Below are 19,471 nucleotides of genomic sequence, written 5' to 3'. Positions count from 1 at the left end.
GGGTGAATGGAAGGTCGGTTTCACTAAAAATAATAAATATTGCCATGTTTATTCAAAGTGTGCCTTGTTATCCTCCAGGCCAAAAGTTCAGATAAACACTATTGTAAATGACAAAATATTAGAACTTTTTGTTACTTCTGTTATGATCCTTCCGTTGGACACCAACAGAACTGTTTTCCCTCATATAAGTCCCTGTTCTGATATTGTATAACACTGCCTGAGACTAAAATACTGGATTCATTTACAGGTCAAAAGGAGGGTAGTTATCTTTCAAAATCAAAAACAAACATTTACTGAGTATTATAAACTACTAATACTAAGTGCTAAAAGCTGGGGCTAAAAAAGATGAATAAAACATGGTACCTGCCCTAAAAAAGCTTATAGTCTATTGAGGAAAAAGAATACATATTAAAATACAATGATATAATAAGTAAGCACTAATATAAATTATGTACTGGGTCCTATAATAGTACAAAGAAGAAGGGAGTCCACCAAGCTCAAGCTGAAATGCCAGGAAAATTTGCTGGAGGACACGAGTATGAAATAAATATGAATCAGTAAAAAAAAAAAAAATGGAAATAGCAATTCAGGCAAAATGACTAGTAATGAGGAAAGAATGAGAAGCATGAAATAGTATGGTGCATTCAAAGAACTGGAAACATTTCAGTATCATTAAAGCAAGGTGGTAAGCAGCAGTAAATATGACAGACAGGACATGGAAAACCTTCTATACTTCTATATTTTCTTCCCAGATGACCAATTAGAGAATTTTAAGCAGATAACACACATTTCAGATTTGTATGATAGATAGATTACTATCACTATAATGAGAAGCGAGTTAGGAATTTGTGATAGAAGGTAGGGAGAACAGTTAGGAGACTGTTTTCAACAATCTGATGGGAATTTGAACTAGGGCAATCATTTTAGGACAGAGGAGGATGAAATGAAGAAAACTATATTTGGGAGATAACATTTGTAAGATTTGGAGATCTGGATATGATATTGCAAAAAAAGGAAGAGTTTAGGTTTCTGCCTGGTGACTAGATAAGTGATGCTGTTATTAACTGAGACCCCCGTAAATTCAGAAGAAGTAGACTGGGGGTTGGGGGGGCAGATAATAAACTCATTTTGAAACACACAGAGTTTGTCCTGCTTGTGGAATACCCAAAGTTTATTAGGTTCAGTAAACTATTATATATAAAAGTCTGAAGCTCAAAAGAAAGCTGAGAAGTAGAGATCGAGGTTTGGAATCATTAAGCACTTCAAACCAAGAACATAGATTATATCATTCAAGAAAGGCAGGAGAGAAAGAAGAGAAGTGGGACAAGGGCAGAACCCTGGGAATACTGAGGGAACAAAGAAACAGAGCCCACAAAGATCAAAACAAGTAACAACTTTCAAAAAAGCTGGTAGAGGAGAAGGAAAACATATTGTAAACGAAGACAAAAGGATTAACAGTCTCACAGAGTAAATTATCAACAAAGTCAAAAGCAGGTGAAAGGTCCAGTAAGATACAGATTCAGGGTAGTGGTATGAACAGAAGATAAATATACCAGGTTGATGAGAGAATGAAGAGTGAAGAAGTAAAGACAAGTACTGAAATGGAAAGGAATGGGAGAGAGGTTTATTTTCTCCTCATTTCTCTATTCCCAAATCTTTCCTTAAAGCCTAATGTTGCTATTAACTACACTAGCAAATAACCAAATATTTATGTTATAAATCTTTATATTAAGTAATCCATTTTTAAATATCTTTGTCATTAATATTATGAAGAGCTATCATTCACCACATAGTAATACAAATTAGTGATTTAAGAATGGGGAGACAAATACAGAGAAGTGACAAATTAAACCCCCAGAAACGATGAAGAGTCAACCTTAGAAGTTATACATGCTTTGGCCCTTCCTTTAGCAAAGGAGATATTTGAGTTCTTGTTTAAAGTCTCTTTAGGTCTGTAACAGCAGTGTCTAAAATATAAACATATATTTCAGAAAAGACAGAGATGAGTTCTTACCACTAGTTGTACCTTTTCAAAGCTAGGGAACACTACAAATGGGGGAAGAGGCCTGCTTCTGCCATACAAATTGTTACAGAAAATTTGTGAACACCAAATATTTCAATATTACAAAATACCAATGTGTAGAATTTATTTGTAAATGGGCAGTTTAAGGTCCTCCTGTTTAGTCCTCACAGTTTAGGACTACACAGTTTTTTTTATTTAAATATACAAATGTGTAAATTTTAAATAATTGATAAACTTTGTATGTTGATGGCAGAGACTAGAAGCTCTATCTATACGTCTATACCTTATGTCATATGTTTTTTAAAATACCAGTAATGTGTCTAATAATCAGCATCAGAGATACATCACTCTTGCCATATTAACTCCCATTTATTAAATGCCAATTCTGTGCCAGGGACTGAGCTAGGCGCAGTTCATACAATATCTACAACTGCACTAAGAAAGTAATTATCATCACACTTTATATACGAGAGAGCTAAGGTTTAGGTGACTTGCCTAACACCACACAGCTAGTAAGTGGGCAAATAAATTACTTCAGTATTCTTATGAATCTCTATTTGAATTCTCACTTGAAAAAATCTGTTACATTTTCTATATCATAAAATCTTAATACAGCTTACAAAAACTAGCATACACATAGCGATGAGATATAGTACTGTCATATCATAGTCATTCAAAGATTGTAACTTCTCTCCTGGTAGATTCTAATGTTTTAAAAGCATTAAATCCTTTACTTATTTATATATCCTTGCTTCTCCAAGTCCATTTCATGAAGAAGAAAAATTCAATGTGTTTACTGACTAATTTAATGAATAACAAGGTCTGAGTTAGCATATGTTCAAACAAAAGTACTACGTCCTTTAGCTACCACTTATTTATTTATTCATTCAACTAATATTTATTGATTACCTACTATATGCCAAGTGCTGTTGTTGGTACTGACGATATAACATTAAACTAAACAAACTACCCATTTTCATAGACATTACACTATTTGAGAGGAAAAATGCACTTGATTTTGCAATTATGAGGCTTACCATAAGTTACCTTGAAACTTGATATAAGTGAATATGGCTCTTTTTCTACAGACATTTGGATTAAATACAACAAACTGTGAACTCCCAAAACCATACATACTATTGAAGAGACTAAACAAAATCATGGAGCACGTAAGAAAGATTACAAGAGAGAAAGGAACAAGCATGTGACAAAGGAAAAATGCATATTACTGCATATGTGATTTAAACTCAATTTTCAAGAAACAGGTAACCCCTATCTTATATAAATCATCTCATAAAACAGAGAAAAGGGAAGGATGTTCGATAATTTTAATAAAGCTAAAATAACATTTGACTTACAAACCACATAAGGATGATACAAAAAAAAATTATAGGCCTGTGTTACTTATGACTATACATATCAATACAAAAAAGATTAAAAATAAATAAATAATAGTTAAATTCCACGGTATGTTAAAAAAAAAAAAGCAGCAATACATCCTCATCAGGTTGGATTTCTCTAAAGAATGCAAGGATGGTTTAATATCAGAGAAATCTATCAATGAAATTCACCATGTTCATGAACTAAAGGGTAAAAATCAAAGGATTATATCAATATTATTTGGAAAATAAATTCATTAAAATTCAACACTTATGTTTTTATAAAAAATTCTCAGGAGCCTAGGAATAACTAAAGAATATTTACCAAAAATCTATTACAAACATCAGTTAATGGAGAAATTTTAGATACATTTTCTTTGAGATTAGAAATCAGACAAGGATGCCCACTATCATCTTACTGAAAAATATAGTAATGATGATCCTGGTCAATACAGTAAGACAAGAAAAAAGAACAATGAGATAGATAGATAGGAAGAAAAGAAGCAAAAATAATTACCTGCAGACATTATGATCAGCTACCCAGAAAACCTATCATAAACCAAATAACAAACTATAGTAACTAATGAAAGAGGTGAGCAAGGTTGTCGGATGTAAAGTTAACTTACAAAAATCAATAGTGTTCCTCAATATCAGCAACAACTAATTAGAAAATAAAGAAATAGCAACAAAAACTATAAGCATTTTGCTATTAATCTAACAAAGAATGCCTAAGACTCTTTACACTAAAAAAAAAAAGCTCAATTAAATCATTTAAAAGTAGATCTTATTCTTCCATTAATGGGATGACTTAGCTTTACCAAGTTGTCAGTTCTTCTCAAAATTTATCTATAAATTCAATCAAATCATTCAAAATTCTAGAAGGATTTTTTTTATGAACTCAAACTGATTCTAAAATATATATGGAAAAATAAAGGTCTATGAATAGTGAAGCCAATTTAAAAGAGGAGAAACGAGAAGGAACCTCTTTCACCACATATGCAGATACATTACAACACCAAATATAACAAACTATAGAGCCAAGAAACAGATTCATGTAAATGTGAATATCTAGTGTATGCCACGGCTACTACCAGGAATCCCTGAGCAATGTACAGATCATGCAGCAGATGGGATTGGTAAAACTGAATTCATCACACAGGAAAAAATTAAATTGGATCCCTACTTCACACTATATACAATGGTGAACCCAAGATGGATCAAGATCAACACGTGAATGATAAAATGTTAAAGATAATATAAAGGGAATGCTCTATGAACTTGGAATAGAGAGGGATTTTTTTAAACAAGACTGAAAAAACACAAACTATAAGATTAAAATTGATGGACTTAATTCATCAGAATCGAGGGTTTCTATTTCATGATAAATAACCTAGACATAGTTTAGAGTATGGTGGCAAACTGGAAAAAAGAAATTTGCAATATCCTAAACCGTCAGTATCTACAATATACAAGGAATTTCTGAAATTTCTCTTTCCAGCAAAGAGAAAAAACCAAAACAAGAAATCCAATACAAAGTTGAGCAAAAGTTAAAAAAGACAGTTTAGAGAAGAAAAATCTTAAACGATTAGTAAGTCTACAAGGAGAAGTCCAACGTTACCAGTAATCAGAGAAATGCAAATTAAAAGATATCATTCAATATCCAATTCATTCAACATTAGGTTAGTAGAAATTAGAAATTAGTAATATTAGGTATTATACATATATCTTCTGATTCAACAACTCCACTTGTAGGTACAGAAATCATAAAAACTTACCTACAAGTCCATAAGGGGGTACACTATTTGTTACAGCAGAATGTTAGAGGCAATTTAAGTGCTGATCATTAAAGTAGCAGATCTTATAACACAGAAAACTACAAACCATCAGTTAATTATCATGAAGTGGGAGGCAATGAGCTAGATATACAGACTATCACAAGGATAGATATTAAAAACAATGTTGAATAAAAAACATAAACAAAATTACTATATATTTTTCAAGGACACAAACACGACCATGATCACACATTAAACATATTAGAGTTAGTATACTTGGAGATGTGAGAGAAGTGGGCTTGAGAATAGGAGATGAATGGAAAAACATGATAAAAGAAGATACAAGAGGGGGCCTTGTATAAAATGATGATAATAGTGTATAACAAACTAAGATGTATATGATTTATTTAATTCCCTGTACATGAGATTGAAAAAAAGTTGTCTACTTATTTTAAATGCCTTGATACAACTCAACCTATAACCTGCTTCATCTTTATATAACAAAGAATGATAGATGGAGAGAAGGAGTGGAATGGGGAAGAAGGAACTAGAGAGCAAGGAGAAGTGGGAGGAGGAAGGAGAGGTGAGGTGAGGAAGCTACCAGGTCTTTTCTCAAACTAATGGACATCACCACAAAGTACTTCAGGCCATGAAGTCCACAGACCAGTGTCCCTAACATCTGGAGGAACAACTAAATGACACTATGTTAAATATACGAAGAAAGAAAACGGATAACAAGACCACACTGAAGCGTATTAAAAACAACCTGATAGAAGCTTCACTGAACTTCGCTCTACAAGATATCAACCCTCATCAATTTGTCTCTGATGATACTTTGCTTCATAGTTTAATTTCTTGATTGACTTTGTGTGTATCTGTGTGTCTGCATATAGGTGTACTATATGCAAGATGGAGAAAGGCTCATTTCTTAGAATACCATTAACAGTTATAATAATAATTTCCCCCCAGAAAGGTTGCTCTTTCCACATTTTACATGACAAAAGGAATAACTGTCATTAAGAAGCTAAAGTAAACAATTTTTACAAATATTATTTTAATATGTAAAAGATACGATATTTTTCTTTAAATAACTACATTATTAAATTAAGAACAGATATCAATGTGTATGTGACTATTTTGAGGTACAATACAATAATGTGTTTGAAATTAACATTACTAGTTATAGCATATTGCATGGCAAACATAAATAAAAGATTTAAAAAGGATTTTTTATAATTAATATTGAAATAGTTTCTCTTTCCTTACTCTTAATAATAATTTTTAAAAAACTATTAAAAATGAGAATGTAGAGTTTTAAATCTAATATACATCTTTATTAGGCAGAGCCAGATAAAGACTCACCAGGACAGAATATATGTGTAGACATCGATAAACAGGAGAGAAATCCACCAAATCTTGGGCCCCAGGTACCTGCAAAACAACCAGATTGTCACATATTATTCAAACAAAGCTATTAAGAGCAACTGCATTCATTTTTACTACCCCAGTGTAAAAACAACAAAAAAAGGCCAGCTATAGCTTTTAAGAGAGAAACACAAAACAAACGAAGAAACCACACTTCCAGAAACCTAGTTTTGATATTTTAGCCAAGGGATTAATAACTTTGAAGATAACACCAAGGCTGGGACACAGAACAGAAGGATGGATAGGAGAGAGGAGTAACAGGTGTCACTGGTCCTGCACCTGCTTCTAAAAATACATTTTGGGCCATAGGCCTCCAAAAGGGAAAAGAAGAAGGTGGGAATGTGACTTTGATAACTTGACCTTGTCTTCTTAGATACATGATAGTCCACATAAAAAAGTCACTTCAGTGGTCAAAAACAAAACTTGCCACATAGGATAAATTAAATGACCTGCCAGTCAATTCCTGAAGGGCATAAGAATGAATGAATATTTAAGTCAGCATGCAATCAAAATACAGAAATATGCTAGGAAGAAAAAAGGGAGATCATGTAAAAAATAAGATAATGAATGGAAAAGCCAAATCTAGAAGTAACACCAGCAAATTATAATATGAACAGTGCATACAAATTAAACCTAGACATCAAAAGAGAAAGTAAAACAAAAAACATGTGGTGAGAACCGGAGTGTAGTCACAGTGTTGAAACTGACTTGTTACGTGACCTGACTTAAGTCACCACTTAATTTGGCCTCCATTTTCTCAACTGAAAAGGGAAAGTATCAGTTGACGTATACGAATTTAACAACAAAAAGAGAAACTGGAAGTAAATATTGAACAAAACAAAATAAAGCAAAAAACAAAAGACAAAATTACATAAAGAAATAATCAAAATAAAGACCTAGATGATGGGGCCAGCCCTGTAGCCAAGTGGTTAAGTTCGCAGGCTCTGCTTCGGTGGCCCAGGGTTTCACCAGTTCAAATCCTGGGCACAGACATGGTACCACTCATCAAGCCGTGCTGAGGCGGCGTCCTACATGCCACAACTAGAAGGACCCACAACTAAAAAATACACAACTATGTACGGGGGGGCTTTGGGAGTAAAAGGAAAATAATTAAATCTTTAAAAAAAAAAAGTCCGAGATGAAGTTTTTACTGTAACACAGGTAACTGCATGATTCATTAGAACATAAGCAGCAGGCATACCTAAATTAGCTTGGGCTGATTCACGATTACAAGGTCAGTTTCCCTTACTTCATAAAGTAAGCCTCGTTTCTTCTTTTGGGGCATAGCTTCTTCACCAACAAGCTTTTGCTAATGAAATCTACTCATTCCACAATTCAACAGTCCAACATCTATTTTCTTTCACCTCCAAAACCATTACATCTCTATATTTATTGGTTTAAATTTATTGACTAGTCTGTTCATTTGTTTTGCATCCATGAGGGCAGAGATCAAATCTCTATGTTTAAGAACTCTGTAGTGCTATATACCTGTAAGCACTCAAAACAAAATTTTACCTGAATCCAACAATTGATAGTAAGGTACTCAAGATCCTACCTGATGGCCCAAGCATAGCTTTACTTTAAAAAAAAAAAAAAGCCTTTAGAAAAGCTAGCAAGCACTGCAAAATTACTGAGAAAAATCATTTATGGACAGATGGGTACCATGTAGTAGAAAGATTAAAAAGCACATAAAGGGGACAGCCCAGGTGCATAGTGGTTAGGTTCACGTGCTCTGCTTTTGTGGCCCAGGGTTCACCAGTTCAGATCCGAAGTGTGGACCTGGCACAGCTCCTCAAGCCACCTTGTGGTGGCATCCCATATAAAGTAGAGGAGGATTGGCACAAATGTGAGCTCAGCAACAGTCTTCCTCAAGAAAAAAAAAAAGAAGATTGGCAACAGATGTTAGCTCAGGGCCAATCTTCCTCATCCCCAAAAAAAAAAGCACATAAAAATTGTAACTTTAACAGTACAAATGGACACTCATTTTCATCTTAATAACACAAAAAGAGGCAGCAGGTAATCATATTTAGGCAGTCTTATTTGAAGTGACCACAACATTAAAGCATCTTTACAGTCTCCCCCTTTTATTGCAAAGTAGAGATTTGAAAGAAATTTATTTTATCTTTCCAGAAAAAGAGTCTACTAACAAAATCTATGGCTAACAAAACACAATCTCAAAAGAAGAAAAATAGAAAAATTTCATAAAATTCTATTTATAACAGTATTTAAACTACATAAAAATTACACATGCATAGGGAAAAAAGACAAGAAAGATGTAAAGCAAAACTTGACCTGCATAGGAAATGGAACTCTTTTCTTTTACTTAGAATTAGTGATTATAAAGTCATTTATTATATATACATTTACAAAAAGTTTAGGGAAATTTTCTTACCTAATTTTGAATAAAAAATTCTATCACAACTTTGTTGTCATGTTCTTCTTCATGCAGTTTATTTATTTTGTTTTGCTTTGACTCAGAGCCATAGCTTCATTCAAAAGAAAACTGCTTCTAGCCATTTCTCAGATAGAGCCTTGGCCCCTTCACATGGCAGCCCCATCCTCATAGAATGAGCATCTACATTAGGGGACAGCTTTCCTAGAAATCTGTGACAAATAATCTAACAAATAGGTCTTTACATGGGCTAAGAAAATTGGTTCATCTGGGCCAAATAAAAAGGAGGAGTGGCTGAGCGGTTAAGTTCGTGTGCCCCGCTTTGGCAGCCCAAGGTTTCGCTGGTGCGGATCCTGGGCGGAGACATGGCACAGCTAGTCAGGCCACGCTGAGGCGGCGTCCCACATGCCACAACTAAAATATACAACCATGTACTGGGGGGACATGGGGGAGAAAAAGCAGAAGAAAAAATAGATAAATTTAGAGAGGAGATAAAGGCCTTTCCTGTCATCTCCACCAAATATTTACAAGCAAACCTATTCTCTGTAAGGCTGTCTTGACATCATCATACTCAGCTTCAAACTGTTTAAAGTGCCCTGATCTGGAAGTATTGGCTTTGCTTTTTCTTAGCCTCTAAAAGCACAATCCAGTTAAGTCCTCCTAAGCACACGGCTGCCTGCTCTGAAAGCAGTACACGGAAACCTAGTCAAGAAAAGAAGGAGCAAAATGGGGCTTCAACTCACAAACTTTACCTCCACCCCAAAAGAGTCTACTATTGAGAAATCCTTTTTCCTCCATGCCCCCTTCTGTGAGGCACACTGTGAGGAACCAAGAAGAGTGCTGTGAGGAGAAAGGCACGTAAAGCATGCACTGACTCATGTTGCTTTGAGCTAGATATGTTTTCTCTGCTTCCACTAATGAAAAAGAATCACTTACATCTAGGGAAAGGCGAAAGGAGGAGAGCAACACAACGTACGTGAAGGAATGCTACACATTTGGAAGGATGAGAAATGAACTTTCAAAACTCTAAATAAATGGGGGTGGAGAAAAGAACAAAAGGCAGTTTTTCCTGACTCACATAAATAGGTCTGCTTTAAGGTCCACATTTTGCTTCCCACTTAAAATGCTAAATCTCTGTCAAAGTTGTCTTCCTTCTTCTTCCTCTCTTTTGCCCCCTCCTCCCCTCAAGTTGCAAATGATTCAAGCAGGTTTAGGTTTCAGCTGGGGCAGAGGGAGGGGTCCAAGGACACTTTCCTAAGCTAACAATGACTGTCTGTAATGGTTTCTGTCTTCTAACAAAAGCCATGACTCCGTCTTTATCAGCTTCATCTAATTTTTCCTTTCCAAAGTAAATAACACAGCCCTTGCATTTTACACATGTCCAAGTTTGACAAATCATTATCGACTGAGACTATAACTGATAAGAGATAACTTTGTGGTAGGAGGACGTTGTCATTTCCTCTCATAAGGGCTTTCTTTCTGAGATACAGAAACATGATTAAAATAGTTAAACATTTCCTTTGCCTGGCAGCCAGGAACTCAAGACATTAAGATACTGGAGTCTGTATTTTTCTAGTTCAAATAGATCTATGAAGATACCAACAGTAGCCGCAAACAGTATACTCAAGATTATCCTGCCTTTTTAACTAGTTGTTTTCTTTATGAATTCACATGAAATAATTTCATCACCAAGGACAGCAGCTGCCTAATTCCCTATATAGTTTCAGAATGGAGAGCATTAGTGCCTTTTATCAGCTCAAACCTCTTTATTTTCAGAGACGAGCAAGTAGTAGGTAAAATTTTAGATTCTTTAACTAAGAAATCTGTGCTTCGGAGCATGTTATAATATTATATAAATTAAGATACTAAAACAACAGATAATAATAAGACACTAAAAGAATTTAGGGGTGACTGGACTACAGAGGTAGATATCATGGAGGCACCTACTACAACCTAAAATTACACATTCACATACCCATTAGCAATCGTGTATCGCTAGACACCAATATACACAGCTAATTTGTCCATTTCAATATGATTCTTACTAACAGTTTCCATCAAAGCAATATTTCCTAATTATTTGCTGTCAAATAGCACTACATCCTACCAACATACAAACTATCATGTGATACCACTATATAGATGACTGAAAATAGTCTAGAGACAGAGGAAGTTATGAAGCAAGAAAAGTAAATGTCTAAGCAGGATTAACGAAAGGCACCCTGAAAAAAATAGTCTTATGAGCCTCTGCAGACAATATATATTGGGGAAGATGTAAAGATTCAGAGTAGAAATGGGAATATTAGACAGTCAGAAAGAAAAGAAACATGAACATTTCAGATTATAAAAATTCTTGGGGGCCGACCAGTGGCATAGCAGTTAAGTTCATGCGCTCTGCTTCAGCAGCCCGTGGTTCACCGGTTCAGACCCCAGGTACAGACATACACACGACTTATCAAGCCATGCTGTGACAGGCGTCCCACATATAAAACAGAGACAGATGGGGCACAGTTGGTAGCTCAGGGCCAATCTTCCTCAGCAAAAAGAGGAGGATTGGAGGCAGACGTTAGCTCAGAGGTAACCTTCCTGCAAAAAAACCAACAAACTCTTGCAAAAGATCAGGGTCTCACTTTTATGACATGTTTTTCTTCTTCTCTAATACATCTTAGTTCAGGTCAAAGGAAGTCTCAGGAAATGGAAAGGTTAATGGGTTAGTTCCTCTCATAAAGAATGAGGAAAAAGATTTTACTTATTAAAGAAAAAAGGAGATTTTTATTTTAAAATAACTGATGGTGGGGCTGGCCCCGTGGCCGAGTGGTTAAGTTTGCACGCTCCGCTGCAGGCAGCCCAGTGTTTCGTTGGTTCGAATCCTGGGTGCGGACATGGCACTGCTCATCAAACCACGCTGAGGCAGCGTCCCACATGCCACAACTAGAAGGACCCACAATGAAGAATATACAACTATGTACCGGGGGGCTTTGGGGAGAAAAAGGAAAAAATAAAATCTTTAAAATAACTGATGGCATTCAAGTTTTAATCCATTTAATCCATTTAATCCATAATCCAAGTTGTATCCATTAAATGGATACATCCATTTAATATTTTCATTATACCTCCTTCTCCCCAAAAAAGGAGTTGAGAGTTAGTAGCTTTCTATTAACTATCTCAAAAGACTCACCAGTGAAGGCAGGCAGGAAAAAAATAGTATCTGCAGGTAACAACCTGATAAGTCCATCTACTTTACTATGGGTAAGCCTGTCATTAGGAAAGGGGAATACAGCACAAGAAAAGATGGCTTGCTTCCCCCTACTCAAGAAGAGCAGCAAATGTACTAGGAGAGATTTAGCTACGCTGCTGGTAAACATCGCCCATGAAAACAGAAATGCATTAGTGCACTCCAGTCCTGTTGTGCGCACAGCTGTCCCAGGAGATACACACACACACACACACACACACACACACATACACACACACACACAGGCCATTATTTGTCTCTTACGAAACCTTTCAAAGTAGGTGGATCATCCAAAAAGAGTACTACAGACACTTGCAAGGAATTTAGATTTGTTTCTCACTAACTATTTGAGTCATTCTCCTTCTTGAAAATACTTTTGATTACCACTTTAGACAAAACCATCTCTTGGTATTGGTAAATGAATGCAGGGACTTGGTGCCCGTTTCTGAGCATTAACTGGATCTCAAGTCATTAAAATGTACCAGGCATCTTTCTGAAGGGAAAAAACAACAAATTATTAGCTGAAGAGGCATCACCTTTGCATTCAGAGGATCAATTTTGACTGTGCATATTACGTCTGGAAGCTAGGGAATATCTGGCAAACATTTTTCACCAGTGTGCTTTTCTGTCCTATTTTGCTTGCAAAACTTCAGAGAAAAGAAAGGTAGAATTCACTTGGACATAACCTTTCATAGAGCAGGACTAAACAACCCCAACACATCAGCAAACTAGAAGGCCTAGGATTCTAAGTGACTAGAAGTAGCAAAAGTATAAAGAATGTTCTATGCCTTTCAACATATAAGAATACCCTGACCAGAGTCCTATCCTAAAAAACACAGGATTTTGCTTTGAGCTTCTCACAAATTATTATAATTCTTTCAGAGAAGTCCCTAAACAGAATACCACTTAATTTACTCAAGTGTTTGCACTAAGCAGAAGAAAATCAAGAAAAATCACCATTTCAGTGCAAAAAACCTTGTGGTCAAAATCAAAAGATAGTGCCTCAAGAATTCTCTGCTTAAAGCTGAACACTGGGGAGATAAAAATTCAACTGGTCTTTATTTAACAATGGTCCACTATATGCTAAGAAACTCTAAACTGTTAAGCAAAAAAGGCAATTTAGCACTAAATATGGTATTAAATATAAAAGTTCTGAGAGGGGGAGAAATTAAGGTGATCAAAGTAGGTAGAAAAAAAGTGTTATCATATTATAGGTAAAGAAGTAACATCCCTAATATATAAAGAACCCATTAAAATTGAAGGAAAAAAATCAAAAATCATTAGAAAAAATGCTCAAAAGACATGAGCAGTTTACCGAAAAAAAAAAGTTATACAAATAGCCCTCAAACTTGTAAGATATTACATTTCACCGATTATAACAGGAATGCAAAATTAAAAATACACAGAGATACCATTTTTCATCTGTGCAATTGGCAAACTCTTAAGACTTAACAAAATACTCAAGAAGCTGTAAGGAAATAGGCACCTCATACACTGCTGGAGGGCAGAAGTGTAGAAAATGGTACAACTTCTATGGAGCAGAATTTGACATTATCTAACAAAATTACACATGTATTTACCCCTTGAATAAACAGTCCTGCTTCTAGGAACCTACCTTGAAGGTACATCTCTGACTACATGGGAAACAATTTTCAGGTTTTGGGGTTTATTTTGAAATTGCTATTTAAGTTTTAAGATGTTTTACATACAGTAAAATTCACCCTTTCTAAGGAACAATTCAATAAATTCTGACAAATGCATACAATTTCGTAACCATCATCACAATCTAGATGAAAAACCAGTTCCGTCACCCCCAAAAATTCCCTCACACCCCTTTGTAGTCAAATTGTTCCCTGACTGCCAGCCCTGGTCAAACACTGATCCATTTTATGTCCCTAGAGTTCTCCCTTTTCAGGAGGACCATAAAAAATGTACTCACAGGGTATGTAGCCTTTGAATCTGGCTTCTTCCATTTAGCATACTGCATTTGAGGTTCATCTCTGCTGTTCCACTTATCTATAGTTCATTTCTCTTCATTTCAGAGCGACACTCGAATTATGGATAGGCCACAGCTCATGTATCCCATTGCCCACTGAAAGACACTTGGGTTGTTTCTACTTTCTGGCAATGTATGAATAAAGTTGCTATAACCATGCAGGTACAGGTTTTTGTGTGAACACAATGGGTAAATACCTAGGAGTGAGATTGCAGGGTCACCCAGTAAGTGTATGTTCAACTTTATAATACACTACTAAACTGTTTTCCAAAGTGACTGCACCATTTTGCATTTTCACAGTAATATATAAGAGTTCCATGGGGCCGGCACAGTGGTGTAATGGTTGAGTTCATGCACTCTGCTTCAGTGACCCAGGGTTCACAGGTTCAGATCTCGGGCGTGAACTTATACACCACTCATCAAGTCACGCTGTGGTGGCACCCCACATGCAAAATAGAGGAAGACTGGCACAGATGTTAGCATGGGCAAATCTTCCTCAAGCAAAAAAAGGAAGATTGGCAACAGATGTTAGCTCAGGGCCAATCTTTCTCACCAAAAAAAAAAGAGTTCCAGTTGCTCTGCATCCTGTCAGTACTTGGTATTGTCAGTACTATTTGTTTAGCTAATTCTAATAGCTGTATAATTGAAACACTAAATTTTAATAGGAAAATACTGAAAATCATTAAATGCCTACATACAGAAGATTGGCGAAATAAACTATAGCACATTCAAATAATGGAGTACTATTTAGCAGTAAAAGTAGAATGAGAAAGATTTCTAGTAACTAATATGGAATAATTTTCAGGATATATTTTCAAGTGAAAAAATAAAATACAAAAAATATATATGTATTATGCTATTAATAGTCATGTTGTGTAAGGTCTGAGGAAAGGTACGTACATAAACACACAAACAATATTGATTAGTTACAAAGGGTAAATAAGAGCAGGGTAGAAGGCATAAAGAGGAGAGTGAGATTTCACTGAACATATCTTCTTATGTAATTTTGCCTTTTGAACCATGTTCACATTATACATATTCAAAAAAATTAAATTAATAAGGATTAGAGAACTCTAAAAAATAATACAAAAAGAAACAAATGAACCTAATTCTACATCAGTTTGGCAACAATCACACAGAAGAAAAAAAAATAGCCAAGAAACATCTGAACAAAACACTCTGAACTACATAGCCCCAGTGGGATGTACTACAGAATAAAAAGAACTGAGAAGAAATCATGAACTTAAAAAATTTACTGCTTTTAATGAAGTCTGCATAGCAATTCTGAACCTATTTTATTTGTGACATACAATTAGGCAAATAAGTAGATATATTGAGAGTCTGGGAACCAGAATTCTCAGATACAAACATGGAACAGAAGAGGAAGACCTGCGATATTAGATTGAAATTAGAAGCACTATTTTAACACATGATTTATAAAAATGTTTATGTGTTGGTGTGACGTGTATTTCTTAGCTCTCTCCACAAAAGCAGCATACCTAATTCCCACATCTCAGTTTCTAAATATCATTCTCCAGTCAAAGGAACAAGAGCTCTTGGAAGAAATAGCTGATTCTGGGGCTGGGGCAGAACCTGAAGAGAACCAAGAATATCTTGTGCCAGAAAAAAGGAAGTGGTCAAAAATTGATGGAGACACGTCAAAGGATAACAGATGAGACTCACACTGGCCAAATTTGGAACAATTAGAGAATCAAAATGAAAGACAAGAATGGAATAACCCATTATATATAAAATAATAATCCATATGCCAATACTGACACTATAAAAAGGAAAGGGAGAAAAGGAGAGCTCTTCTTTATAGAAAAATGCCAACTAATCAATGCAAAAGAAATTATAAAAATAGAAAAATCACTATTTTACAATCACCAGAGTAGCCCATGATTCAGGAGAAAACCATCAATGAATTCTAAAACCACTGGGTGAAAAACTGTTAAGGAACAGGATAGTTGCACAGTCTAAAAGTATCACTCCACAGCTCACTTAGGAATTACAAAGAGGAAAAGGTACTTCTACAGTAGAGGAATCTAAGAGACACCACCTTAACCAATTGTGTACCTCCTGATGTGATGCACTGAAAAGAAGATTACTTTTGTAATATTCCTATCAAAAATGATTAAACTGAACCTAAGCATGAAGATGTACCATATGAACCTAAACAGAAGGATATTAAAGGAGAATAAACAGACAGAAAAATTAAATGCAATGTGTGATACCTGTCTGGATGTGGCCACAGGAAAAAGGAAAGAAAAAACAATCTTTTATAAAAGACATTATTGGGACAACTGGGAAAATTTGTATATGGGTTGTATATTAAGTGGTAGTATTGTATCAATGTTAAGTTTCCTGAGAGTGAAAGATGTATTGGGGTTATGAAGGAGATTGTCATTCTCAGGAAACTACAGAGTGCAGCGTTGAGACTTCAAATATGAGCAATGAAATATGCCACTTTCAAATGGTTCAGCTTTGAGGGCAGGAGGGGGTGTATTGTTTGATTCTTTCAAAATCAAGTGTTTGAGAGAGAACATGTCAAAATTGAACAAGTGGAGTAATTAAGTGAAGGGTATACGGACGTTCATTTTACCACTCTTGTAACTTTTCTGAAGATTTAAAATTCTTCAAAAGAAAAAAATATTTTTAAAAAGAGGGTGTTATAGAAAGGGTGAGATTGAGCTAGTCCTCAGTGAAAAGTAGAATTAGGTATTTTAGACAAGGAGGGAGGGAAAAGGAGTACATTCCCTAGTTGAGGTTATTAGCAACTTGGCACAGAGTGAAGGGGGTAGCTGAATGAATATAACGGAGAAATTCTAGAAGATCTGAAAAGGCAAGTAGATGTTTATAATGGAGGCAAGTAAATGAAAAGACCTTTATATTATCACTGCAATGAAAAAAATTAAAAAGATCTTAAATCAATGTGAGCCATAGTATGTCTTTGCCAATGGATAGACCTAAAAGATCAAAGAATGGGAAAAAGAAAACCAAAATAGAAAGTCTAAAGCATGCCATAATGTTTTCAGATAATATATTTCCCTCAACAACAGCACAAATGTGATATAAATGGCAATTGCCAATGTGCATACACAATAGGGGTTGTGGCTTAGTGGAAAGACCACATCCTTTGCAGCAATATTGCTACTCAGGGTGATTCTATTACTACCACACTTAGAAAGAGCCTAAGTTGGAAATACTGATTTTTATGTGACTTAAGCTGACTTTTAAAACTTGGCAAGTAATTTTAAAAATTTTAAGCACTGTGCAAGCCAACAACCATTTGCAAGCTGTTCCTGGTCTACAGGATGCCAATCTGCAATCCCTGATTTAAACTCTAAAGTTCTAACGGCATCCTTTATTTCACTTTAGCCTACATAGAAATGATCTTCATTTTCTATCACAATGTCTTCATTCCTGTCAATAGAAAGTTTTGCAATAAACAATCTGAAATTTGGGTCAAATATACTAATAACTAGAACTTCTCATAAGCAATTTGACGTAAATTAATTATTGTCACTATACTTTATAGATGAGAAAAGACATACTTAAAGAAATTACATGATTTGCTCCAATAGCACAAAGCTGACAGAACCTGTACCCTATAAATACAAATCTTTTGTTCTTTCCAATCAACTTGTGTTATGGACTGAATTGTGTCTCCTCCAAAATCCATATGTGACTATACCTAACACCCAATGTGACTATACTTGGAGACAGGGCCTTTAAGAAGGTAATTAATGTTAAATCAAGTCGTAAGTGTGGGCCCTAATACAACAGGACTGGTGAACTTATAAAAGAAAGACACACCAAGGGCATACACACACAGAGAAAAGGCTATGTGAGGAGAAGCAAGAAGGCGGTCATTTGCAAGCCAAGGTGAAAGGCCGAAGGGGAAACCAATTCTGCTGGCATCTTGGTCTTGAGACTTCCAGCCTCCAGAACCATGAGAAAATTCATTTCTGTTGTTTAAGCCATGCAATCTGTGGTATTTTGTTATGGCAGCCCTAGCAAACAAATTCATCCTGTTACCTCAAAATTAGTACAGTATCACAAACATCAAGACATTTCAGAAGGCTTCATATTACATGACATTTGCATTTAAATTAGCAATTCTACCCTGCTAATTCCATATTTCAAAAGAGGCACCAAAATCTTAAGAGCTAAACCTGACATGGATCATTTGATCACGAATATTTATTTACCTGACCCATTCTCTATGAAGAGTTGTATGGATAACATGGTGACTACTGCTCTCTAACAGAGTGTAAACAAATTAAGAGAGATACAAACTAGAATATGAGATGTGCCATAAGTGTGTTACTAAATGAAGTGTTTTAAGAATGCAGAAGCTCTCAAGCAACCTAGAAACAAAGAAAAAATCATAGGCCCTGGTTTTTCAAACAATTTCTTACTTAACACTGCATTATTTCAGTAGACTTTCTATTTACAGTAGATGATGCCTATCAGTCCATGCAAATATACATTATCAAAAACTGTATCAACTTATATTTCATCTTTGTTCCCCAAAAAACCACAGTCATAATGCCATAATAGTAACTATTATATACTGATAGCATTGTGTGTGTCAAACACTGTGACAAGAGCATTATACACATTATTTCAGTCAATTCTCACAACAACCCTACCCTCAAGAGGAATTATCGTCCCCCTCATCAGAAATAATACATCGCTTTAAGGGGTTCTTTGTATTTTGTCTTCAGCTATCTCAAAAATTATATTCCTGATGAATCTAGATCCATAAATACATCCTCAATCTAAAATGTTCGCCACTTCCAAAAAAAATTTTTTAAGTCCTATCTAGATTTTTAGAGAAGAGTAATAACATCTGCTTATAGCACAGGATGATATAGAGATTCAAACCAAATTCCTGAAATCATACACATTTCTATTAAATATCAACTGAAGTAAGTTGAAAATCAAAAATGGTCAAATATCAGCAGTTTATATAGTTCAACTTTAATATATGACACACAAAAAAACCTTACCTTAATTAAGGTGACCCTTTCATCATTAGCTCAGACAAAAATAGAACACAAATAGAGAGAGAATTTTAAGGGGAATACTTTTCCTGCAACACTTCTCAGCAATCAAGAGACTGACTCTGCCAGTTGGTTCAACATGTGAGTTGGTTTTTCAGCCAAGATGACAATTTACTACTATGACTTCATCTTTGGTTCCCCAAGCTATTAAGTTTTTCCCATCTCTGACACAAACTT

General features: G+C 35.2%; 1 protein-coding gene across 3 annotated transcripts in view; it reads right to left on the bottom strand.

The window, feature by feature from the left end:
* EXOC6B (exocyst complex component 6B) overlaps window positions 1-19,471 on the bottom strand; it is a 577,176-nt gene that overhangs the window by 322,267 nt on the left and 235,438 nt on the right. For all 3 annotated transcript variants that reach the window (XM_046661413.1, XM_046661415.1, XM_046661414.1), the window contains one exon: window positions 6,540-6,608. In XM_046661413.1, coding sequence (XP_046517369.1) covers window positions 6,540-6,608 — 69 coding nt within the window. The remainder of the gene's footprint in view (window positions 1-6,539; window positions 6,609-19,471) is intronic.

This window comes from Equus quagga, chromosome 5 (genome assembly GCF_021613505.1).
Source record: "Equus quagga isolate Etosha38 chromosome 5, UCLA_HA_Equagga_1.0, whole genome shotgun sequence".
In the NCBI taxonomy this organism is placed as follows: domain Eukaryota; kingdom Metazoa; phylum Chordata; class Mammalia; order Perissodactyla; family Equidae; genus Equus; species Equus quagga.
The sequence above is the reverse complement of the archived record's forward strand: the minus strand, read 5'-3'. Positions and strand labels throughout refer to the sequence as shown.